A 25,424-nucleotide genomic window follows, 5' to 3' on the forward strand; every position below is an offset into this window, starting at 1 on the left:
CCTGGGGTCATTCTTGCAGACCAAGTAGCGTGAGTTTTGTATCCATCCACAGCTTCTCCACATGGGTCCTCTACCCCGTCCATCAACGCTGTGAGACACGCTGATTCCAGGGGCTCCCTGATAAGCACGGACTCTGGCACCAGTCTTCCTGAACGAAACGCCGAGAAGAGCAACTCCCTGGATAAGGTAATTTCTCTCTTTCAAGTAATGCCAAACTTCAGTGTTTCCAAGTGGTATGGCAGCATAACAGTTGCGGAATGTTTTACAGCACTAGTGACCCAAGTTCAGTTCTGCCTCTGTTAAGGAGTTTGTACATTCTCCCTGTGACTGCGTGGTTTTCCTTTGGGTTCTCCAGTTTCCTCCCACGTTCTAAAGATCTGTGGATTAGTAAGATGTGGACGTGCTATATTGGTGCCAGAAATCCAGCAACACTTGCAGCCTGCCTCTAGCACATCTTCGGACTGTGTTGGTTGTTGCCGCATTTCACTGTATGTTTCGTTCTTTCCATGTACGTGTGATTGATAAAGCTAATCTTTAAGGTCTTTAATCTTTAGCGATTAAGCTTTTCGACAGGACCCATCTGTTGGTTGTGTTGTGTCCCACCAGTTGGCCCAGAGTTTGCTGGTGCTCAGCATCTCCCAGTAGTCTCTGCAGTGGTTTGCCTTTCGATTTAGTGGTTTTTCCAGATCTTAGACGGCATGGAATTTGCAGCAGAGGTCCTTGGCCAATGTGCCCTTCACCCGGGAGATTTCAGGATCACGATCGGAGCGGAGGCTCGCTGAACTGGGCTCACACTGGGAATTGACAGGTCAGGTTGAGACGTACCAAGGGAGCCTGGTTCATTTCGGAACCTGACACTCAGAGAATCTGCGTGAACAATTGAGCATGAAGGAATGCAGCCCCACATCTGTAACCGTTCACGGTCAGAGCAGGAGACATTGAGCAGAAACCACTTCCACATCGTTGTGCTGCTCAGTGCCAGCCTAACCCTTCCCAGCACACTGAAAGGGGCGCAGCAGACAATCTGCTGGAGGAACTTAGCAGGCCAAGCAGCATCTATGGGAGGAAGGGAACTGTCGACATTTTGGGTCTAAAAACACCTTGGTTTCTTCAACAACGCACAAAAGTGATTTCCCCTCCTCCTGTCCCTACCCTCTCTATCTGTCCATCCCCCACACACTTCTCTCACCAGTTCCCCATCCAAGTCCTCCCTTTATTCCATGCTCCTCTGTCCTCTCTTATCAAATTCCATCTTCATCAGCACTTCGTCACTTCCACCTATCACCTCCCAGCTTCTAACGTTATTCCCTCTCTCCCATCACCCACCAGCCCGTGCTCCACCACTTTCCCCCACCTCTTTATACTGGTTACCTCCCCTCTTTCCAGTCCAGCTGAAGGGTCTCGACTGTCCTTTTCCCTCCCCAGATGCTCCCTGACCCATTGAGTTCCTCCAGCCCCTGTGGGCATTGCTTCTTACTTCCGTTAGCTGCAGTCTCTTCTCCAGTCGATCTTGTGTTGCCCCAGGTTTCCAGCTTCTGCTGTCTCAAAGCTTAAGCGGGTGATTGATGAAGTGACTGTTGTGGCGGAAGGGCTTGCACCTCATCCACCGCGGCTGACACTCGTGACCGCACTAAAGCCTGCCCGTTTACGTTGGTCTTGCCCGACTTTCATTTTGAACCTGACCACGTCACCTTCTTCTTTGTACTAACAGAGAGAGAGGCTTGTCAGGAGGCACTCCGCTTTGGCTAAGCAGACTAACCAGGAGGCTGAGGAAAGTTCAAAGTCGGCACGGAGGAACTGTGTTACCATGGATTTTTCTGTTTTGTCCGTCCCAGCCCTTCCGGAGAGGATTCTGCATGCTGCCCTGTCTCTCCCACTCCTTGAAGTACTTAACTCTTGTATATTGGACGCTCTGAGTGAAATAAACTGTTAGTAGCAACTCCAACCAGTTTGTGACTTTAGAAAGTGCCTGATGTAACAATTGCCGTATTATAGGTAGTGAATCTCAAATACACTGTCTCCATAACGTCCTTCCCTTATGAAACTTAATTATTTACTTAAGCCTCTCACTGGGGTCCAGTTTCCTCCTGCAGCATCTCACCGGAGTCCTCTGTCCTGGCCCATTCTGCTGGGTCACAGAAGGTTTATCAGCCCTGTGGCTTCCATGGGCTTGTACCTTCCATCACATGACTTCATACGTCTTCTCGATGAAGGCCCTTCCTTTCGCAGGGGTGAGGTCTTTGGAGTTTCCGTAGCTCTGTGTTTTTACAGAATTGTGTTGCTCGCCCCATGCCCTGCCCAACCCAACTCTTTCCGTAGCCAGGCTTGGAATTCCTTGAAATAATGTTGCGGGTTGTTTTCAGCCATTTAAAACCAAATCATTAGAATGTAAAGCAGTACAGTTCCTGACAGGCCATTCGGCCTAAAATATTGTACCGATCTTCATGCCAATTTATACTAAATGTCTCCTCCTATCCCTCCATTCCCTTTCTACTCGTGCATCTATCACCAAGCCTTCTAAACTTCCAACTTCCACCACTACCCTCGGTAATCTACTCCAGACACTCGGTGTAAAAACAAAAGTGCCCCTCACATCAGCATTACCCCCTTGAGATGCACTGAACAGACCCCCCCCCACCCTACTCCCGGTCAAGTCAGCTCGTTCAGTCACTGAGGTGGAGTTGGTAAGAACAATGCTTGCATCACTGTTAATCATTGTCTTGCTTTGTTGTGTGGCCTTTGGCTTTCGGTGCAGGAGATGGGTGTGAGCGTGGCTGTGCAATCACGTTAATTATAAGTTCTCCCAGCACATCATGTCAGTGGTAAAAACTCAGCCTGGTACCATCGTGTTGTACAGCTAAGGACTGAAATCAGTGAGGGATGGGCTGATGCTTAGCTGATCCTCAGTGATAATTCTAATGGTTAGAAGTATTTTATCCTCCATTTATTCTGACTAAAGGAGGATGTAGAATGGTACAGCACACTGCAGTTCAGCGTCACAGTTTCACATTACCCAATGAAATCTGTGCTGAGTGGAACTCCCGCTCCTACAGCGTTGGGAGCACCTTCACCACGTGCATTGCAGTTGATCAAGGTGACAGCTCACCCATCTCCACAAGGGCAATGGGGTGGGGTGGGGAATGGGCCATAAATCTCGTGTTGCAGGAATGGTCAGATTTCCCCAAGAGAATTCCACTTTGGAAGCCACACTTTGGTCTTGGCTCATCGATGCCTACTCCAATGCAATTCTAATCTTGTTGTCACATCCTATCGAGCCTGCTCTGCCATTCAATAAGATCATGGCTGATCTGGCCATGGACTCATCTCCACTTACCTGCCTTTTCCCCATAACCCTTAATTCCCCTACTGTGCAAAACTTTATCCAACCTTGTCTTAAATATATTTACTAAGGTAGCCTCCACTCCTTCATTGGCAGAGAACTCCACCGATTCACCTCTCTCTGAAAAAAGCAGTTCCTCTTCATCTTTGTCCCAAATCTACTCCCCCAAATCTTGAGGCTATGCCCCCTAGTTCTAGTCCCACCCATCAGTGGAAACAACTTTCCTGCCTCTATCTTATCTATCCCTTTCATAATTTTATATGTTTCCATAAGATCTCCTCTCATTCTTTGGAATTCCAGGGAGCACAGTCCCAGGCGACTGAATCTCTCCTCATAGTTTAATCCTCTTCGTCTCTGGAATCAACCTAGTGAACCTCCTCTGCACCACCTCCAAAGCCAGTATATCCTTCTTCAAGTAAGGAGAACAGAACTACACGCAATACTCCAGATGTGGCTCACCAGTACCTGTACAGTTGCAGCATAACCTCCCTGCTCTTAAATTCAATCCCTCGAGCAATGAAGGCCAGCATCCCATTTGCCTTCTTGATAGCCTGCTGCACTGCAAACCAACCCTTTGTAATTCATGCGCAAGCACTCCCAAGTCCCTCTGCACAGCAGCTTGCTGCAATATTTCACCATTTAAATCTGCTCTTCCATTTTTCCTTCCAAAGCGGATGACCTCACATTTACCAACATTGTACTCCATCTGCCAGACCCTTGCCCACTCACTTAAATTATCTGTATCTCTCTTCCACCTTTGACCCCACGTGCCTTCTGTTCCCTTCCAGTTCTAAACTTTTGATCATCCTCTAAATTCAAAGTTCTACCACTGGTGACTGCACCTCTTTTTGAGGCTCAAACTGAGGAATCTCTTTCCTAAACATAGAACATACAGCACAATACAGGCCCTTCGGCCCACAATGTTGTGCCGACCCTCAAACCGTGCCTCCCATATAACCCCCCACCTTAAATTCCTCCATATACCTGTGCTAAAGCTGTCCCTCCCTTCCTCCTGTCCAAACTAGTTCCCCCAACTAAGCCCCCATGGTGACTCATCTGGTATTTTATCGAACCCCTCATCCCTGCACACTTTTTAGTTAATTCACAAGAAGTGGATGTTGCTGGCAATGTCGACACTTACTCCCAGTTCATAATTGTTCCCGGGTCAAGCAGTGGTGGAGTAGAGTAGTTAAGTGTTATCTAGCCTGGCGGGTCTGGAGTCACATCGAGATCAGGTGGGTAAGGATGACTGATTTCTTTCCTGTGATTGATCAGCAATTGATAGGTTCTTGGTTCTTAAGGGGATTAAGGGTTACAGGGACAAGGCAGGAGAATGGGGTTGCTGCTTTATTGAATGCTGGAGAAGATTCAATGGGGTGAAAGGCCCAGTTGCTCCTGACTTATGGTCTGAGATGAGTTTTTGCAAGTCTGATAGGCAGGAGATAAATTTTGCTTGTGTCATCATACAACAACGTACTGATTATTGCATGGCTTGGTGGTTCTACCAATGTTGTATGAAGGTGTGGGTTGATCCTTCTATTCATTGAGAACGAATCTGTTCAGCAGCTCACCACAGCCAGCGAGGTGTTAAAACAGCCTCCTGTTTGAGAAATGACGCTTGCTTTGAAAATTGCTCTGCCCTTTGCCGACGGGAACGAATTTTCACCGGTGTATCCATCTCTCTCAGAGCCACGGTTGTGTCGGGAGCTGCATTGTGCGCTGTGACAAGCTGGAGCAGGCGGAGATCAGGAGTCTGCTCATGTGCTTCCTGCACGTGTTGAAGAGCATGTCTGAGGGTAAGCTGCCAGCACCCGAAACCCACCCAAGCACCCAGCACCCAGCAGTGGACAAGTGCCTCCTTTCCCTTGTTGCTATGAGAACTAGGATGGATGGAATGACTGAGGGGATTTTTGCTAGAGTTGTATAGCTCTGGAACAGGCCTTTCAGACCAACTGGCCCAAGATGATTTAGATCTCCCACCTAAGCTCGTTCTCTTTGGCCCATAACATTCCAAACATTCCCAATCCATGGACCTGTCCAGCTGCCTCTTTGAAGTTGTTATTGTAGCTGCCTCAGCTCATCCCACATTGAGACCACCCTTTGTGTGGAAAAAGTTCTGCATCATCTCAGCAAGGAGTCAGTAATCCATTGGAAACCAGTCCGGCCTGTCTGAAGTGGCCAACCCTGGGTGTGGCATTGAATGGTCGGCCCTGGAATGCAGTGGAGTTCAGCCAGCACGACGGTCGGACTGAAAGGGTTAATGGAGAAGGCCCCTAGTTTGCACTAGTGAGCAGATTTACAGGTGCCCCTCATGAAATGCACACTGGGTGTCTGTAGTTCTCAGTGCGCAGTGAAGTAATTGCATTGGGTAAAGGAGATCCAGAGGCAGTACGAAGCTGTTGTTGAACCACTTCAGGAACACGGTAAGCAGCTCTGGGCACCTCTCCTCTGAGACGACATAATGGGCTTGGAGAGAAGGAAGCAGAGACTTTCCGATGCGGTGTCCGGATTCTCCGGATTTACACCACTAGAATGGATTAAACAAATTTACCTTCCTCTTCCCGGAAAATCAACCAGTCAGAGGAGGAAGAGGCAGCACAGCTGTGCAGCTGGTCGAGACACTGCCTCACAGGTGTCCGAGACCAGGTTCGATCCCGACCTCAGGTGTTGTCTGGCTGGAGTTTGCACATTCTCCCTCTGATCAACTGGGTTCTCCCAGATGCTCCGGTTTCCCTCCACAGTCCAAAGATGTACCAGTTGGTAGGTTAATTGGTCATTGTAAATTGTCCTGTGACCAGGCTAGGGTTAAACTGGGGGTTGCTGGCCGGTAGACCGTTATGCGCTGCCTCAGTAGATAAATAAATACATTTTCAATGGCAAAATCATTTTATATCACAACAATTGTAGAGTTATACCTTCATTATAAGTAATTAAAACTATATCTTAAGGAAAAGTGGACATTAGGAGTTAGCGGTATAAAAGATGAGGCATGATATTTTTCAAATGGTAGGACAGAATCAAGGGGCTGAATGGCCTACCTCTGGTTCTACTGTAGCTTTTACATTCCTTTCTCCTCCTTCTGAGGCAGTTTGGCTGGAGGATGACTGGTTTCTCTGCTCCTTTTCTGTGGGCCACTGCAAATCCTTCCACTGACACCGATGGAGCAGGCTGCAGGGGAAGGGTGGGTGGGTGGTATGTGAGGTGGTCTACTCCCCTGATGTTACGCTTGGATCCTCTGTACCCTCAGAAAATGGCTTTGAGATGTGAAGTGCCATCCCAAATGCTCTACCGTCTCAAGCAGTCATGGGCTAGAAGTCACCTGGAATTAGTGGAGGTTTTGAATCTTATTCTTACAATGGTTGAGGGAATAATGCATAATTACATGTTTATTTTATAGATGCATTGATTACTTACTGGAACAAAGCTTCTAGCCCAGAGACGATGGACTTCTTCACCATCTTAGAGTGAGTGTATTTGAGCACTGGATCCTTGCAGTAATGGAGAATCATGTTGTTCCAAAGACTGTTCAAAGTAAATTTATTATCAAAGTACATATATGTCACCATAGACCACCCTGAGATCCATTATTCTTGCGGGGGTTCACAGTAAATCCAAGAAACACAATAGAATCACTGAAAGACTGCACACAGGACAGACGAATAACCACTGTGTAAAAGGCAACAAACTCTGCAAATACAAAAGAAAATAACAATAAATAATAAATAAGTCTTGAGAACATGAGATGAAGACTCCTCGAAAGTGAGTCCGTAAGTTGTGGGAACAGTTCAGTGATACAGCGAACGAAGTTATCCACTCGGGAACAAGAGCCTGTTGGTTGAGGGGTGATAACTATTCCTGAACCTGGTGGTGTGGGTCCTGAGGCTCCTCTACCACCTTCCTGATGGCAGCGGTGAGAAGAGAGCGTGACCTGGGTGGCAGGGGTCCCCGATGAAGGATCGGTCCGTTGTGCCTGTGCTAACTGTTTGAAATAGCTGCACAATTTGTTCCACGTCCATAATCTTTCTTGCAATGTGGGTAAGAGTCTGCAGATATGTCAGGCTTATTATCACTGACTTATATGACGTGAAATTTGTTGCTAAGGGCATGAAGTTACTATAAATTACAGCCATAAATAAGAAGTGCAATAAAAGGAATGATGGACTGTTTAAAAACATGGCATGTCAGAGGGGAAGAAGCTGTTCCCGAACTGCTGCATGTGAGTTTTCAGGTTCTTGTACCACCTTCCCAATGGTAGTAACAAGGGGGGTGGGGGGGGGGTCATGTCCCAAATGGTCAGGGTCATTACTGATGGATCCTGCCTTCTTGAGGTGCTGCCCCTTGAAGGTATCCTCAGAGGGCTTTTCGGGTCAGTTTAAGAACCCAGTGGCAGTGGAAAAGGTGCTGCTGTTGAACCTGCATGTGTGGGTCTTCAGGCTTCTGTACCTCCTGCCTGACAGCAGCATGGAGAAGAGGTCATGGATGGTGGGGGTCCCTGACGATGGATACCCCCTTCCTGAGACATCAGCTCGTGTAGGTGTAAAGTCTGTCCGTAATCCCCCTGTGGAATCTGTTTTCACTGCCCCTCCATTCAACCAAATCCAGATCATACTCGGTCAGTGAAGGACAGTTTCCTTATCTCACCTCTGATTTATTAAGGAAAAATATATTTATTATGTGTATAGTTGGGAAGCACATTTCTTTGTTGTTTACAAGGTGCTGTCCAGTCTTTGGTGTTGTTGATGAATCATTATCTATGTGGCCTCCGGAGCTATTGTACGTATTCAATAATGCAATGCTGAATATTAAATCTTCCTTTTCAACAGAGTCTGTCTTCACCAGTTCCGTTACATGGGGAAACGATACATTGCAAGGTACTGGTCCTGAATCTGTTCATTGCTCAGGAACGCTGGTGTGTGTTTCTTTTCCGATATTAGATGAGAGAAGAGAGAAAACATTGCTTTTCTATAGGACCATCTAAAGCAGGAGTGCCCAAACTGGGGTCTGCGGACCCCTTGCTTGATGGTATTGGTCCATGGCATAAAAAAGGTGGGGAACCCCTTTCTAAACCAAAAAACTCCCCACAAAAATGCTTCACAGTCGGTTAAGTACCTTTGAAGAAGTCTGAAAAAGCTCTGGGCTGCACAGTGAGATCTCTCAAACAGTAATGCAATAATTGCTGCCATGGGTTTATTGCAATCACATGTACCGAGATACAGGAAGCTTTCCCTTTGCCTGTTATCCATGCTGACTATTCCATACATAAATACACTGAGGGTGTACAAAGTGAAAAACAACAGGTGAACGTGGAATACCCCATCACTATTACAGCGAATGTGCAGTGCAGTTAAACAAATAAAGTGCAAGAGTCTTGCCAAGGTAGATTTTAGAATCAAGAGTTCATCTCTATCATAGAAGAGGTCAGTTCCAGATTCTCATAACAGTGGGATAGAAGCTGTCCTTCAGCATGGTGGTACATGTTCTCAAACTTTTCTATCTTCTGACAATGGAATGGGGGGTGGGGGGGAAGAGAGAATGAGGGATCAGAAAGACTATAAGACATAGGAACAAAATATTTGGTCATTCAGCCCATCGAGTCTGCTCTGCCATTCAGTCATGGCTGATTCATTTACCCTCTCAACCCCATTCACCTGCCTTTGCCCCATAGCTTTTGACACCCTTACAAATCAAGAACCTATCAACCTCTGCTTTAAGTATACCCAATGACTTGGCCTCCACAACTGATTGGCAACAAATTCCATAGATTGACCGCTCTTTGGCTAAGGGAATTCCTCCTCAGTCTCTGTTGTAAAGAGACAACCTTCTATTCAGGAGGCTGTGCCTCCTAGTCCTAGACGCCTACATTATTGGAAACATCCTTTCCATATCCACTCTATCTTGGTCCTTCAAAAACTAAGCAAAGTTTTAAAGCTGGGAACCAGCAGGGTTATTCTTATAAACGTAATGATTCTCCCTGTGCAATAGCTGGCATCAGCTTTAATAACATTAATAATCACTGCCTCCGTGGCCAGTAAGTATCAGTTGTTGTTTCCTATGGCAGATGTTATTCTCTTCACACTTCTAATTGCTTTTTGTCAAGCTACTCCTCCAGCTCGTGGCCACATCAATGTACCACGGCAGAGCTGTCTGGGATCTTGGTGAGAGGGCATGTTTGGACCTGATGGAGAATGTCCTGGGTTGGGGCACCACAGGGGCAAGCTGGGGTTAGCTGTCGGTAAGAATAGTGAAGCCCCTGTCACATCGAGAAGTAGGGTTGAGATTTTGCCAGTTTTTGTCAGCTCTACTTCAGTGCTGCTTGAGATAATCTGGTCAATTAATGCAAATCAAAAGATAACTTTTCCCAAAACCAGTCCTAACCCACCCTGGGTCAGACTCATGAGGGTGATAATTCTCCTTCAACCACAGCTCAAAGAGGTTCCTTTGATACTGGTAAACACATTTTAAATACTGTTATATATTCAAGGTTCTTAAATCTATGCCACATGACCAGGGTAATATTTATACCCCAGGCAAAGGGCTGTAAAGCAGACAGTCTGATCACGGCCATGGTACTTTGTGGGATCTTGCTGTGCAGAGATCAGCTACTGTATTTCCTACACTAATCTGGTTAAACTGTTACTGATTTTTTTTAATGAATCTCCAGTCTCCAATAGTACCAAGAATTATTTAGAATGAAAATAAATTACTCCATTTTGTCCCACTACCCACTACAAGTTGCTGAAGACCTTGCACATTCGGGTAACACAAATATATTTTGTCTGGGTCTTAACTGAGAACCGAGCTGGTGTAAAGTCAGTTTGACAGCTGACGAGTCCCTAGATGAGTCAAAACTGCTAACTCTGTTCCCAATGAATCCTGAAATAAATGGTAAAGATTCCACTTTGGTTAAGCAGAACGAGAGAGCACTGCGGCACAGAAAAGGGCTCTTCGGCCCATCTAGTCTGTGCAGACCGGTTTTTCTGTTTCATCCCATCTACCCATACCAGGACTATAACCCACCATTCTGCTCTCCCTAAATACACAGTTGCTCATTAATGTGTGGTAAATATTTTTTTTTACAGGACACTATCAATTTGCCTGAAAATGTTTTTTTTTCCCCAAACGCTGGAGTGATTCTCTGATAGTGAAGCTTTACTTCTGAAACTAATGTTAATTTTATGAAGCTTTTTTGACTTATTCTTCTGGTCGGATTGGTCGTATTTTCTAGTATTTCTATACGAACTAACCTGGTCTGGTCTCTGTGATAATGAACTCTGGGTGGTGGTATGATGCAGTGAATTCACCAGTTACTCCTAACACACATTCTACTTTCTCTTTCCATTTCACACCTGCACGATGGCAAAAGCTAAACTCAAAACAGTAAATATGTATGGCTCCTTCCCTTCTTGGGTAAGATCTGACTTCACGTTGCTCTGCATGTTATATGCTCCCCATTGCTTCTGTGTGTGTTGTTTGTACCATAGGGTGTTCTGCTGGCTTGGGAACTTCTGTAACAGGTGAAAACAATTGCAGCAGTCCCTTTACTTTACACTTAGTGGCCACTTTATTGGATACACCTGCGAATACATAATGCAAATACTGAATCAGGTAATCATGTGGCAGCAGCTCAATGCAATTCAAAGCATGCAGATACGGTCAAGAGGTTCAGCTGTGGTTCAGACCAAACATCAGCAACCTGATCAAAGTGACTTTGATGATGGAATGATTAGTTTGTGCCAGACGGGTTTGAGTATCTCAGAAACTGCAGATCTCTCGGGATTTTCGCCCACAATGGTCTCTAGAGTTTTTACAGAGAATGGTGCTAGAAACCAAAAAAAACCATCCAATGAGCTGCAGTTCTGCAGGCAAAAGTGCCTTGAAAATGACAGAGGTAAGAGGAGAATGGAGAGACTGGTTCAAGCTTGGCAGGAAGGCAAGAGTAACTCAACTAACTACGTCGAACCTTGAAGTGGATGGGCGACAACAGAGGGTCACGCTGTGTTCCAGTCCTGTCCCTAAGAAAGTGGTCACTAACTGTATTGTGCTTGGCTATTGCTGTTGAATTTCTGGCCTTTAACCACTAGATAGCAGTGTCCTCACTCACACTCACTTGTAATTATTAGAGCTTTACATTGTCTCGTGCACCTGAATGAAGTTGAGCATTCAATTTCCAATTGTTGTTCCGATTGCTTCTAAATTCTGAGAACCAGAAATTCCTTAGGCTTGGAAAATTGACTGGTGACGATACCTCCATTTTAAATGGTCGCAATTGAGGCCAAGTGCAGTTAATATAGGAAAAGTAGACTAACCAGTTCAGTGACATGCCGTAAAGTAAGACTGCTTCGCTAACACCTCGGCTTTTGCGGCATTGTGCTGACATTAACCTTTGCTCTGTCCCATTTCCCCATCTTGCAGGAACCAAGAGGGGTTAGGACCCATGAGTATTGCACATGAGAAAAGAGCTCAAACGTTGCCTGTTTCTCGCAATAGAGCAGGAATGATGCATGCCAGATTGCAGCAGTTGAGCAGCCTGGATAACTCATACACTTTTAACCACAGTAAGTCACCGGGCATCTAGGGACGGTCAAGGGTATCAGTGCAACACCTCCTTTGTACAGACGTAGCACACCACCCCCAGAGCATGGTTGTGGACCACCACATTTCCCATTGGTTGAAACAAAGCATGTCAACGAAAGTCAATTGGGGACGGAACAGATTTGGAACATTTTGCAGATGCAACTCATAACCGTTGATGGTCCAGAAGTGTCGTTTATATCATCCGATAAGAATGTATTGTGGAACTTCTTTTTCAATTTCTCTGGGGACGGATACTCTAGTTAAGGGAGTTACTACCATTACTGAGCTAACATTAGTATTTATTAACATGCCCAAGTACAGTTATTGATGAAGCAGGAATGAATTTTCTGTTGCTAAACTCCCTATTATTTCTCAAACCAATCTGTCTGACTCATCAGAGTGAACCCATCTGGTCCATGTTGCTTCCTCAGGGAGCAATCCTCAGCTGCCCACCCGTCCTTATTTCCCTGTGACCCAGCTACTTATTCTCTCACGCACACACTCATCCACTCCCAGTTTATTCAGTCTGCACTTCCTCACACACTGAAGGTAACCAATTAACCTCCGACAGCACATCCTTTGATGCAGGAAGAACGCAGAGCACCCAGGGGAGATCCACATGGTCAGCAGGAGGTTGATCAAACTCTGCATGAACAGCACGGAGGTCAGGATGAAACTTGGTTATATATAGCGAGCTATTCAGTCCATTGCTGACTTGTCGGCTCCTTGAAAGATCCGTCTAGTTGGAACCGCACCCCCCTGTACGGTACCCTACAACTCCTGCTGGTTTTCACTTTTCCGGTTATTTCTTTGACAGAATCTGCTTCGTGATCCAACTTCACGTTACAAACCACAACAATGTGCTGAAAGAGCAATTTTTCACAATTTCCCCTCTTCCCCCGGCGATAAAAAGGAGGAGCGGAATTAGGCCATTGAGTCTGCTCCACTCTCACCGTATCCCTTGATGCTCCAACCAATCAGGAATCTATCATCTGTTTTAAATATACCATTGGACTTGGCCTCCACTGCGGTCTGTGGCTGAGTATTCCACGAATTTACCACTCTTCGGCTAAAAAAATTCCTCCTTACCTCTGTTCTAAAAGGTCGCCCCTCAATTTTGAGGCTGTGCCCTGTAGTTCTGGATACTCGTGCCAGAGGAAACATCCTCTCCACATCCACCTTATCTAGACCTTTCAACATTCGGTAGGTCTCAATGAGATCTCCATGCATTCTTCTAAATTTCAGTGAATACAGGCCCAAAGCTACCAAATGCTCCTCATATGTAAACCCCTTAATTCCTGGAATCATCCTCGTGAACCTCCTTTGGATTCTCTCTAATGACAATACATCCTGACTAATGTCTTAGAAAGCTTCATCAATATCTCCTTGGTTTTATATTCTATTCTTCTTGAAATAAATGCCAACATTGCATTTACCTTTACAGCAGACTCAACCTGTAAATTAACCTTCTGGGAGTTTTGCACAAGGACTCCTAAGTCTCTTTGCACCTCTAAATTTTCTCCCCGTTTAGATAATAGCCTGCACTACTATTCTGCCAATCCACATTGTGACCTCTGGGCACCCACTCTCCTGCCCCTAAATGTGGTTCATTATGATCCATCATTAACCTGTTTGTTCTTAACAAAGACAAACTTCACATGGGTTAATGCTGGAACATTTTACTTACAATTGCAAGCAGCTCACCAACGTCTCTTACAGTCCTGGAGTGACCCACCCACATTGCCCACTGGGAACTGTAGTTCTTTATTATGTGCACTCATAATAACACATCTTCCCCATTGAAAGGAGAGCAAAGGCAATACTATGTCCTCATAGACCTGCAAGGAACAATAATCCTTTCCAACAAAGATATCTGCATTAACTTCAATTGTAATGAGCAAGCACAGTCCCTCATTCACTCATCAACCTACAGTCAGTCTCTGATGTGGTTTGATGGTCCTTTTTGGTCTGCTAGTTGTTTCCAAAGACATCTTGCTTTTATTTGCTGTGTTAATATTAGTGTCTTTCTGAGAACTCTGATCAACTGGTTCTGGACTAGTTCATGCGATTCAGCCAGGTTTCGAGATTAAACATCTGGACCACATTGGGATTAATTCCCTTTATTTGAATTCATATCGAGAACTCTTATTAAAAACTGATAAGTCCTTAATTATTTTAATGTCATAAACAGTCTTTCACTGCATAATCTCACCAGTTGCTTAGGATACTGATAGGAACTAAAGTCTCATTTTACATTTGGTGTAGTTTGCTTTTTGATTAATAGTGTTCACTGTAATAGGCTTTAAAAATACAGGCAAATGCAACAATTTTTAATTTCTATAATAATTTACATCTACGTCGGCAAATGACTGCACTAATCCCCGCAGGTTCAAAGTTTCCCATTGCTGCTTACCCTTCGATTCACCCAGTCTGCTGCCCCATTAACGTGACCATACCACTGACCATCACTGACATACTAACGTAATTGATTAGGGGTCTGTGTATAACTCAATAACTGCATTTTGAAAGACGCATTCCAAAGTACATGCTGGCATTGTAAGAATACCTCACCAACACAGAGTGCACCAGGTGTACAAAAATAACTGCATATCAAGTCTGATTAACAAGATGATGTACTGGTTATGTGTGTCGATAGAACAATACGCCCTGAGCTCTCAGCATAAACAGATTACTGTGTGTCAGGGTTCATACCATCCTTATTGTTTACCTGTGTGTGTGTGTGTGTGTTCCTAACTTTTATAACTCTTCATGGACCAAGGAAATGTTTGCAATTCTGCGAAATGTTGATCTGTTGAATTAAATGTCACCAAAATAATTTAAGATCTACTTCTTTAAACTGGGGAGGGGGGGAGAGACTCTTCACAATGAATGTGTAAAATATATGTATATATTTGGCTCCTGGAGCATATGATGACGCAAGATTTGGTAATGTTAAATATTTGTCCTGTTGTACTCCTGTTAAAAGCCAATAGGAATGTGGGTCCATGTTAAGACTGTGTTACTGGTGACGGTATCCTTGTAATAAAATGACCTTATCTCTGTTTCCAGTGTAAGAAAGGTTTCCAGTGTTCTTGGGATTTCTGTAGACAATGGTAAGACTCAGCAAGGTTACATTTGTTGGTTTGTTGTTGCTACGGCTCTGATCCCAGAGGGACAGAGATTCCCAAACAGTTGTATCCTCGCAGCCTGTCCCTTCAGATGTGTGTCCTGTAACTGCACCACTGTCTCTGAGGGAAGGGTTATTTCTGTTTCTCAGTCAGCGACACTACTGCTTGCGGACTAGAGCACATCACCTCTTTTGGTTTAGGTCTGCACCATTTCACGCTTCCGACTCTCAACCCAGATCAGAGGTATAGTTTGAGCTCCGCCCTCAACTGACTGCACTATCGTCCCAGTATCCCTTAAAATCCCGGCCGGAGATCTGGGGGGAGTAACCCCTGATAATTAGTGTGGAGGGTGAGGGAAGTCCCTTGTTGCTCTGAGTTACACTCAATGCAAGATGGACTGGAATTGATCATGGGGCACACAGTGTTCTAGACAGGATCAATAGATCACCAGGCCCTGGAGGAGATAGCAGTGAAGCTCTCTGAGGCATCAAAAGCCAGAAGAAAAACTGGAATTTATATATCCCTTCTGCATTTCTGAAGTGTAGGCACCATTGCCAAGTGTGGGAAATCCTTCCTTGATTTCAGAATTGCAGTTGAGTTTTGTTATGGTATGAAAACTTTAGAGGGAGCAGCAGGATATTAAAAGGTCACTTTCTGCTCACCCTGGTCCCTTGGTATTTGTGCCTAGTTCAGTTCTGTAGGTTCTGAGGTGACTGAGTCCCATTTGGGACCTGCGCACTCTACCACAGGTTGGGAATGGGTGCGATGTACTCCTCCTGTTGTTTGTATGTGGTTGCCTACAGGGAGTCTGAAGCAGGGCTTCCCAACCATTTTATTCCATGAAGCCTTACCATTAATGTCTGTGGGCCCCAGGTTGGGAACCCCTGGTCTAAAGGGACTGTGCCTTCCCAGATACTGCTCTCAGGTCAACGATTTCCATGCATTGGTGGAGAAATTGATCATTGTGGAGGACGACTATTTTGCTCCCTCCTAATCACTGCCAGAATTCAGGGCACTGCATCATTGCTTTGATGTCACGTGTATACATCAGAGCAGGAGACAACCTGGGCACCACGCAGAGCAGTGAGAATGCCAATGAGCTGATAGTGTTTGCAAGGAAGGAGCTTTGGGAGAGTTATAGACTTGACCAGAGGGTCACACCACCTCCAAGAGAAGTAGCACGAGGTACCCCCACTGGCTGTTGGAGAGTCAAGTCCAATACCTTCGCTTCTCAGTTTGAGATGATTATGGGCAAACATCAACTGGTATCTTGTTAAAATATGCATCTTCTGGGACAATTAAAGAAACTGAGAGGAGGAAATTTATTCTTGGTGGCTGGCAGTATTGGGTGACTCTACATTGTACCCAATGTCCAAAATCCAGGTCAGTTAGCTTCAAGGAAACCAAATTTTGGATATGGAATACAACAAATAGCCTTTTCTGCATTGTCTTAACCAAAGGCAAATTTCATTCCTTATTTAAACTGTTTGAGTTTCACATTTATTATAGTCTAAATTGGGATTTACTTCTACTACTAAGGGGTAGGGGAGTGGTTTGTGGGAATGTTCATAGTAAAATGTGAATCAACGTTAGTCACTCAATGTTCCAGTTATATGAACCTTCTGATCTTTATATTTCTTCCTAAATCACAGGAGTTATTGGGTGCTGCACACTTTGTCAGGTAAGTGTGCAGACCCACTAATCTCTGTAAGGGTGGTTGCGGTAATGGTATAAAAGCTGTAAAGCCTATGTTGAACTTGTACAGGCAAACTCAAAGGCATGATGGTCCTATAAAGAACCATTGTTTTTGTATTGGAAGTGTCACGGTCCTGTTACAGTTTGAGCCATTAAAGGGTGAAGTCAGGAGGGCAGTGGGAATCTGAGATCTCTGCTCACATCCAGGACAAAGCAGTTCAGCTGACTGGTACCTGAACAACTTCCCTCCAACACTGCAGCAAGGACCACTTACAACATCCTCCGAAACCCCCTACCTTCGCCGCCAGGAGGGACAAGGTATCACCTCCTGCAGGCTCCCCTCTATGACACACACTCTTGATTTGAAATGTATCATGAGCTCCTTTGTTGTCACTGGGTCCAAACTCTGGAACACCTTGTCATGAAGGAGAGGCAGAGAAAGGGTTTACTTAGAACTTATTCTCATTTAACAAAATCTGCACTCCTTAGAAAAAGTCCTTCCATTCTACATCACTTCACACTTTAACCGAAGATATAGGAGCCATTCGGCCCATCAAGTCTGCTCCCCCATTTTCATGATTGATATATCTCCCCTTTCAATCCTATTTATGTAATGTCACAGTGTCTTCATTGCACGTTGGGATTTTACAACATAGAACAGCAAATGAGGTAGATTTTGAAGTCCTTCATTTACAGCAGCATAGAAGCAATCAGTTTTATTTAGAGGTGTTCTTTGCTTCATTTTAAGTTGTGAAATTTATGCCTGTAAGCTGTGATTTAGGTGGGCCATTGGTACTGAATGTTGTGGTAATAAAACTTTCCCTTTAACCAGGCTACGGACATTCTGACGCTGATGTTATTCATCAGTCACTCCTGGAGGCCAACATTGCGACTGAAGTGTGTCTGACTGTGCTGGAAAGAATATCCCTGTTCACGCATGTTTTTAAGGTAAGGTTCTCCAGGTGGTGCGGAAGGCAATGGTAAGCAAAGAACAGTCGATGTTTTGGGCTGAGAACCTCCAACAGGACATGAAGGGTCTTGGCCCGAAACGTCAACTGTTCATTCCCCTCCATAGATACTGACTGATGCGCTGAATTCCTCCAGCATGTTGTGTGTATTGCTCAAAGAAAGAGGTCATATGAGATACTAACATTCACTAATGGCATGAGACAACACTACTGTCACATCCTCTCTCTTCACACTCCGCTATCTGCTGGGGTTAGTCCCCTTCCAAATGAAAGGAGAAGAGTTATGTTACTGGACAAGCGATCCAGAAAGCCAGACAGGTGATCCAGAGGCAGCTTAGCAAAAGGGAGGGGTTGAGTGAGGGAATTCTGGAGGATAGGGCTGTAATGGGTACTGGAGGAGTATAGGGATCCCAAGGTCATGGGGCTGGAAGTGGAATGGAAGTTGAGGCTTGAGACCACAGTGGGGTCATAATGACGAATGCTGAAGGATGTTCATTTTTCTTTAATGATGGCAAAGGAGGCCATCTGGCCCATTGAGTCAGTGCAGGCTCACAGAGCGGTTCATTTCTGCACCCCGACTAATTTTCCCTGTACTTATTCTCCCCAACAATTGTCCCACCTACCCTACATTAGGGGCAGTTAACCCACCAACCTGCACGCCTTTGGAGTGTGCAAAAAAACACTGGAACACCCAGAGTAAACTGGGAGAATGTGCAAACTCCATGCAGGCAGCACCTGAGGTCAGGGTTGAACCCAAGTTTCTAGAGCTGTGAAGCGACAGCTCTGATATAATAAAGTATGAAAATTCCTTAGCCACCGTTGTGAGATTTAAACCTGTGCCTCTATTTAAACGGAAGTAGATGTTTGAATCTCTGATTGGAGGCCTGTGACTAGTGGAGAGCCGCAGGGATCCGTGCTGGTTCCATTGCTTGTCATCTACGTCAACAATCTGGATGATAATGTGGTTAACAGGGTCAGCAAATTTGCAGATGACACCAAGATTGGGGGTGCAGTGGACAGCGAGGAAAACTATCAGAAGTTGCAGTGTGTTCTGGAGCACCTGAAGAAATGGACTGAAAAATGGCAGATGGAATTTAATGTAGACAAGTGCGAGGTGTTGCGCTTAGGTAGGACCAACGAGGGTACATCTTACCCTGATAAAGTGTGGTAGAGCAAAGGGATCTTGGAATTTATTGAAAGTGGCGTCACAGGTAGATAGGGTTGAAAAGAAAGCTTTTGGCATGTTGACCTTCGTAAATCAATGTGTTGAGTACAGGATATGGGATGTTAATTTATAAGATGTTGGTGAGACCTAATTTAGAGTATTGTGTGCAATTTTGGTCACCTGCCTACAGGAAAGACGTAAATAATGTTGAAAGAGTGCAGAGAAAATTTGCAAGGGTGTTGCTAGGTCTGGAGGACCTGAGTTTTCAGAAAAACTTGAATAGGTTAGGACTTTATTCCTTAGAACATAGAAGATTGAGAGGAGATTTGATGGAGGTATACGAAATTATGAGGAGTATAGATAGGGTAAACGCAAGCAGGCTTTTTTCACTGAGGTTGAGTGGGACTACAACTAGAGGTCATGTGGTAAGGGTGAAAGGTGAAAAGTTGAAGGGAAGCATGAGGAGACACTTCTTCACTCAGAGGGTCGTGAGAGTGTGGAATGAGCTACCAGTGCAAGTGGTGCATGCAAGCCTGATTTCAGTGTTTAAGAGAAGTTTGGATAGGTTCATGGATAGCAGTGGTATGGAAGGCTATGGACTGGCTGCCAATCAATAGGACTAGACAGTTTAAATGGTTCAGCATGCACTAGATTGGCCAAAGGGCCTATATCTATACTCTCCTATGACTCAGTAGGCACGTGGCCAAGTGGTTAAGGCGTTCGACTAGCGATCTGAAGGTTGTGTGTTCGAGCCCCAGTCGAGGCAGCGTGTTGTGTCCTTGAGCAAGGCACTTAATCACACATTGCTCTGCGACGACACTGGTGCCAAGCTGTATGGGTCCTAGTGCCCTTCCCTTGGACAACATCCGTGTCGTGGAGAGGGGAGACTTGCAGCATGGGCAACTGCTGGTCTTCCATACAACCTTGCCCAGGCCTGCGCCCTGGAGAGTGAAGACTTTCATGGTCTCGCAAGACTAACGGATGCCTTTACTATGACTTCATGACACTGGATGAAATAAAGCTGGAATAACAATCTGACATCAGCAAAGAGGACCATGAAATTAATAGGTTGCCACAGCCTCAGAATAAAGGGGCGCCCCTTTAGTAGTCAGGTTTAACCAAACACAGCCAAACACAAATACCTATGAATACAGCCAAACGAAACAGTGCTTACTCTGTGGCCAAGGTGCAAAACACAGTACCAACAGGCACAGACAGCACAAAGCACATGTAAGATCCATCAGTGAAGTATAGTCACACAAAAAAATGTACTCCAAGTCCGAGTCCATGAATGTTGTAGAAATCTGCAATCGAGCACGATGCCTTCTGCCAGGTGAACACTGGGGGGCAGCACTGACCCCAGCTTGGACGCCGTGCCACACTAGAACTGAAAGAAGGAGGCAGTTCTTCAGCTGGAGGGTGGTGAATCTGTGGAATTCGTTATCACAGAGGGCTGTGGAGTATTTAAGGCAGAGATTGATAAATTCTTTATTGGTTAGGGGGTTAAGGATTACGGGAAGACAGTGGGAGAAATGGGGTTGAGAAACAAAAACCAGCAAATGATTAAATGGCACAGGGGCTCAACAGGCCGAATGGTCAAATGCTACTCGTATATAGTACAGTCTGATGAAAACAAATGTGCAACAGAAGGTGTGCTTCAGGAAAACAGTGCTAACCTGATTTGACCTGTGTGTGTGTGAGATTGCAGAATGTAGTGGTGTGGTGTGAACAGCGCTTTGAAACCTAGCTGAATTGGCAAATTGGTTTGTTATTTATTGAGATGCAGTAGAAGATTTTGTTTTGCATGCCGTCCATGCAGTTTGTTTCGTCACACCAGTAGATTGAGGTGGTACAAGGGAAAAGCAGTAACAGGATGCAGAATATGGTGATACATTTACAGAGAACGTGTAGTGCAAGGAGACAATAAGGTGCACAGATTGATGAGGTAGATTGTAAGGTGAGGAGTCCATTTTAACATACTAGGTGACTGGACAATGGTCTTATAATAGAAGTTGACCTTGAGTCTGGTGGTTTGTGCTTGCTGGCTTTTGTATCTTCAGCCAATAGGAGGCGGGAGAAGAGAGAATGGCCAAGGTGGGTGGGATCCTTGACTGGGCTGGCTGTTTTCCCGAGGAAGTGAGACGGATTCCCTGGAGTGGAGGCTGGTTTCCATGAAAGCTGAGCTGTGTCAGCAGCTCTGCAGTTTCTTGTGGTCAAGTACAGAGTACGTTTCCATAGCAAGCCATGATACACCAGTAGAATGCTTTCTATGGTGCATCGATAAAAATTGGTGACGGTCGGGTCAGCTGAGTTCCTTTTGCCCCCTACTGAAGTGGAGGTGTCAGTGAGCTTCCTTCCATTCTCTTTGGCTCAGCCAGCTTCTGATAGCCACCCACAGTGTTCTCGGCAATACCAACGTCCTCAGGTATGTTGCTGTTCACCCAGTCTGAAGTTGTTGCGATTGTTTTCAGGGCCAACTGCTTGCTGACCACGGACACAACCCTTTGATGAAGAAGGTTTTTGATGTCCACCTTTGCTTCCTGAGGATAAACCAGTCGGAAGCAGCGCTGAAGACCGTCTTTGCCGCTTTGCGGAACCTTGTCTATAAGGTATGGGCCCCGCTTCCAATTCTTTCTTCTTAACGGCTCCTCTTCAGGCTTGGGGAGGAGCCCATCCCTGGATTAGCAGCGGGAGGCCATTCTGCCTTCCGACCCGCTTCTTCTCTCGTTGGGCTGAATCCTGTTTCTCAGGGACAAGAATTCTGATTCGGTCCTTTAAAATCCAGTAAGGGTCAGATTTTGAGGCTGGTGGTTGGTGCTGTGTCTGCAGTGCTGGGGTATCACTCTTGGTGACATTCTACGAACAGGTTCTACAACCCACCAAGCTGGTGCTGACCATCAAACAGCTACTTACTTTGTCAGCAGACCTGGTATTGGATTAAATGCATCACTGATTCAGATGCACGTCCTCAGCCTGAGGATGTAGAGGCCATGAGTAGTGACAATTTTTTTCCAAAGCATTATTTTAATTAAATGCTTTTTATTGTCACTACCATATTAGGGTAATTTTGTAAATTCGATTTCTAAGTAGCTTTTTAAAAATTATTCCCATAATTTAATAGCTTTTTTAACATTTCAGTCTTGGAGAGCTTTGACAGAAGATGTAGCCCCACCCGCTGTCTCCCATCATCGTGTGCCAGTGAGCCCCAAAGGTATAGCTCAGCTGGCCGGCAATGACCATGTTCGTGAGTTAGATCCAGTGCAGTGAGACTGTAGGCAGTCTGTGACCACCTCCTTGATTCCTTCCCCAAATCCCTCAGGAACTTTCCTTTTTTTTTCCAGTTTCCTTCCTTGTTCTTCGAAGGCAGGGCCGATATGTGTGCCGCGATGTGCTACGAGATCCTGAAGAGCTGTAACTCGAAGTTAAGCACCATCCGAACCGATGCATCCACACTCCTCTATTTCCTCATGAAGAACAACTTTGAGTACACAAGGCGACGGTCCTTTGTCAGGACTCACCTGCAGGTCAGTGTTAGTGGTGGGTGTGTTCGACCAGGTAAACTATCGTAAGATTGTACAGCATAGAAACTGAGTTGGAATTGCCTTATTATGGTCACATGTACTGAAGTACAGTGAAAAACTTTCATGCATACTGTTCATTACAGCATTGCATTGAGGTAGCTCCAGGGAAACAAGTAACAGATGCAGAATAAAGTGTAACAGTTTCAGAGAAAATGCAGTGCAGGCAGGCAATGAGGTGCAAGGTCATAAGGATGTAAATTGTGAAGTCAAGAGTCCTTATTGTACTAGGGAGCCATTTAATAGTTTTATAATAGCCAAATAGAAGCTGTTCTTGAGCCTGGTGGTACGTGCTTTCAAAGTTTTTATAAATTCTCTCCGATACGAGAGAGGAAAACAGAGAATGTCCAGGGGTCTTTGACTATGCTGGCCGCTGTAATAAGGCAGCGAGAAGTGTAGACAGAGTCCACGGAGGGGAGGCTGGTTTCCGTGATGTGCTGAGTCTTATCCACGATTCCCTGCAGTTTATTGTCATCATGGGCTGGTTAATTGCCATCCCAAGCTGTGGTGCGTCTGGATAGGATGCTTTTTGTGCTGCATCGATAAAAATTGGTGAGGGTCAAATGAGACATGCCAAATTTTGTTAGCCTCCAGAGGAAGGAGAGACATTGGTGAGCTCTCTTGGCTGTGGCCTCAACGTGGTGGGACCAGGACAGTGTTTTGATGATGCTCACTCCTTGAAACTTGAAGCTCACAACCCTTCCCCCCACCCCCCACCCCTTTGGAGTAGACCCCCTTCCTGAAGTCAATGACTATTCTTGGGTTTTGCAGACAAAAGCAGAATGTTTTGGCCCACCTCATCCATGCTGAACATGATGCTAGTCCCATTTGCCCACATTCCTCTCTGCCTTTCTTATCACGCCGTTCAAATGGTCTAAGTTATGTGCCTCCTTCATCTGCTCTGGCAGCTCCTTCCAGATGATCACCAGGCTCTGTGTGGAAAAAATATACCCCTCAGATCACCTGTAAGTGACTCCCAGCTCACCGTAAACCAGTGCCCTCTAGTTGTAAGCGCCCCTGCCCTAAAAAAAAGATTGCAACTTATCTATCCTGTCTAGGACCTCATAATTGCATTAAACATTTAAAGAGTCACTCCTGAGCCTCCTCTATACTATAAATCCAACTCATCTAATTGCTCATGACAATGACCCTCCATTCCAGGGAACATCCTGGTGAATCTCCTCTGCACCCTCTCTATTGCTGCCACATCCTTCCTGTTGTGTGTTGACCAGAACTGTGCACACTCCTCTACGTCTTAATCTCAGAGTGTGGTAGACATGCACTTCAAACTGGGCCAGGGACACAGGGGCCTTTCAAGACTGCTCTACTGTTCCGTAAGATCATAACTGATCCCGTGCCTTAGTTCCCATCGGTTCTCTATCTCCTCAGCCTGCCTAGTTCACAGCCTTGAAAGGACACAACATCTAAGCCTCCATAGAATTCTAAAGTTTCGCAAATCCTGAGTGCTAACATTTCTCATCTCAGTCCATTTGCTGCTCCCTTTTTCTCCCTGCCTCCATCCATCATCTGCCTGTCTTTGCCTTCCAACTCCTTTCCCTCCCCTGCCAGATTGTCATCCTTCGCTGAACAATCCACCAATCACTCTGGCTTGCCTCTCTTCCCCACCCCACCCCCCTTTTCCACTGTATACAGACCATCTCCCTTCTCCACTCTCTGCCCTGATGTAAGGTCCAGGGTCTCAAACTGATACGTCACAATTCCGTCTCCCCACCAGCCCCCACTCTCACCCCGCCCCCAAGATGCTGCTCAACCCGCTCAGTTCCTCCAGCAGATTGTTTGTTGCTCTAAATGATGGCACCTCCTTGGCTCTAGACTCACCAGTGTGGAGATGAAACTTCTCAGCATCTTTCCTGTTGGTCTCAGAACCTGGTAGGTGTTTCATTCACCCAAATTCCAATGATCACAAGATGTCCTCCCAGTCCATCCCCATCATCAGCAAAGCAGAGAATGCCAGAGACACTTAGCAGGTCAGTCAGAACCTGTGGGGAGAGAAACAGAGCAAATGTGTCAAGTTGAAGATCCTTCAGCATGTCTCCTGATGAATGGTCGCCAGCCTGAGCTATCGTTATGATCAGAATGAATGTTGGAATCGGCTCAAAGTACCAGCTGGTCCATTGCTGCTCCTATCTCTTGTTTACTTTGCCCAAACATTGGAACAATATGAGAAGCCCTCAGGCCGGTGACTACAGGGAAGAACCTTACCTATCCTCATGGCATCAGACTTTGTAGCAGACGGCACGAACATTTGGGCAGGGCAAAAGGTTTTTTTTGTTTCCTTTACTAAATTCAGCTACATGGGTGTCTGTAAACGTCTCTTTGCAAAACCAGATAATATCCATTTTGCTGTTCACTTTATGGTCCATTTTGTTTATGGCGTTTCTAATCATGCGAGGCAGTTTAATTATATTGAGTCACACAGTGGTCAACATCAAAAGGAAAAACTGGGGTGGTACATTGAGACACTGTGCTTTCATCTTGCTGACCTTGGCTGGTAACTAAGATTTGAGGGAGGGTATCCTTGAGTTGATAGGACAAAGATATTGGCCATCTGCTCAAGTAGGCAAGGTGCCAGAGAGAGACGATGTGCCCAGTCTGCCAGCCTGAAGGGCGCGGAAAATGTGAACCTTGAGGGTCGAGTTACTTGTTTGGATTTTCACATGGAACATTGACTTTGCTGTAAAGGCTGGCATTTGTCGCACATTCGTAGGTTCCCTTGAGAAGATGATGGTGACCCCCTGCTTCAAACCAGTGCAGCCCTTCCTCCCCCACCGTGGGAGCACGTTCACTGGAAGTTCCAGGGCAGGGTCTCAGTAAAAATGAATGATTGATAATATAGATCCAATATAGCACTCAGAGGCGAGCAGCTCAGAGGTGTCCTTCTCATTAACGGAGATTACTTTGGGAATGTTGCTGGAGAAGTCCCTGCTGAGTTGCTGCGGTGCACCTTGCAGGTAG

The 25,424-nt window shown here is 45.5% G+C and overlaps 1 protein-coding gene across 7 annotated transcripts in view; it reads left to right on the forward strand.

Annotated features, from left to right (window-relative positions):
- LOC134346774 (dedicator of cytokinesis protein 9-like) overlaps window positions 1-25,424 on the forward strand; it is a 365,134-nt gene that overhangs the window by 287,816 nt on the left and 51,894 nt on the right. For 3 of the 7 annotated variants that reach the window (XM_063048402.1, XM_063048400.1, XM_063048401.1), the window contains exons 34-42: window positions 53-186; window positions 1,712-1,885; window positions 5,028-5,136; window positions 6,738-6,804; window positions 8,164-8,211; window positions 11,753-11,895; window positions 17,570-17,685; window positions 21,342-21,479; window positions 22,212-22,394. In XM_063048402.1, coding sequence (XP_062904472.1) covers window positions 53-186; window positions 1,712-1,885; window positions 5,028-5,136; window positions 6,738-6,804; window positions 8,164-8,211; window positions 11,753-11,895; window positions 17,570-17,685; window positions 21,342-21,479; window positions 22,212-22,394 — 1,112 coding nt within the window. Of the gene's footprint in view, window positions 1-52; window positions 187-1,711; window positions 1,886-5,027; window positions 5,137-6,737; window positions 6,805-8,163; window positions 8,212-11,752; window positions 11,896-14,983; window positions 15,028-17,569; window positions 17,686-21,341; window positions 21,480-22,211; window positions 22,395-25,424 lie in introns of all 7 variants that reach the window. The other 4 variants (XM_063048405.1, XM_063048403.1, XM_063048406.1 and 1 more) reach the window with 3 other exon arrangements.

Source organism: Mobula hypostoma, chromosome 5 (genome assembly GCF_963921235.1).
Source record: "Mobula hypostoma chromosome 5, sMobHyp1.1, whole genome shotgun sequence".
Taxonomy (NCBI): Eukaryota; Metazoa; Chordata; class Chondrichthyes; order Myliobatiformes; family Myliobatidae; genus Mobula; species Mobula hypostoma.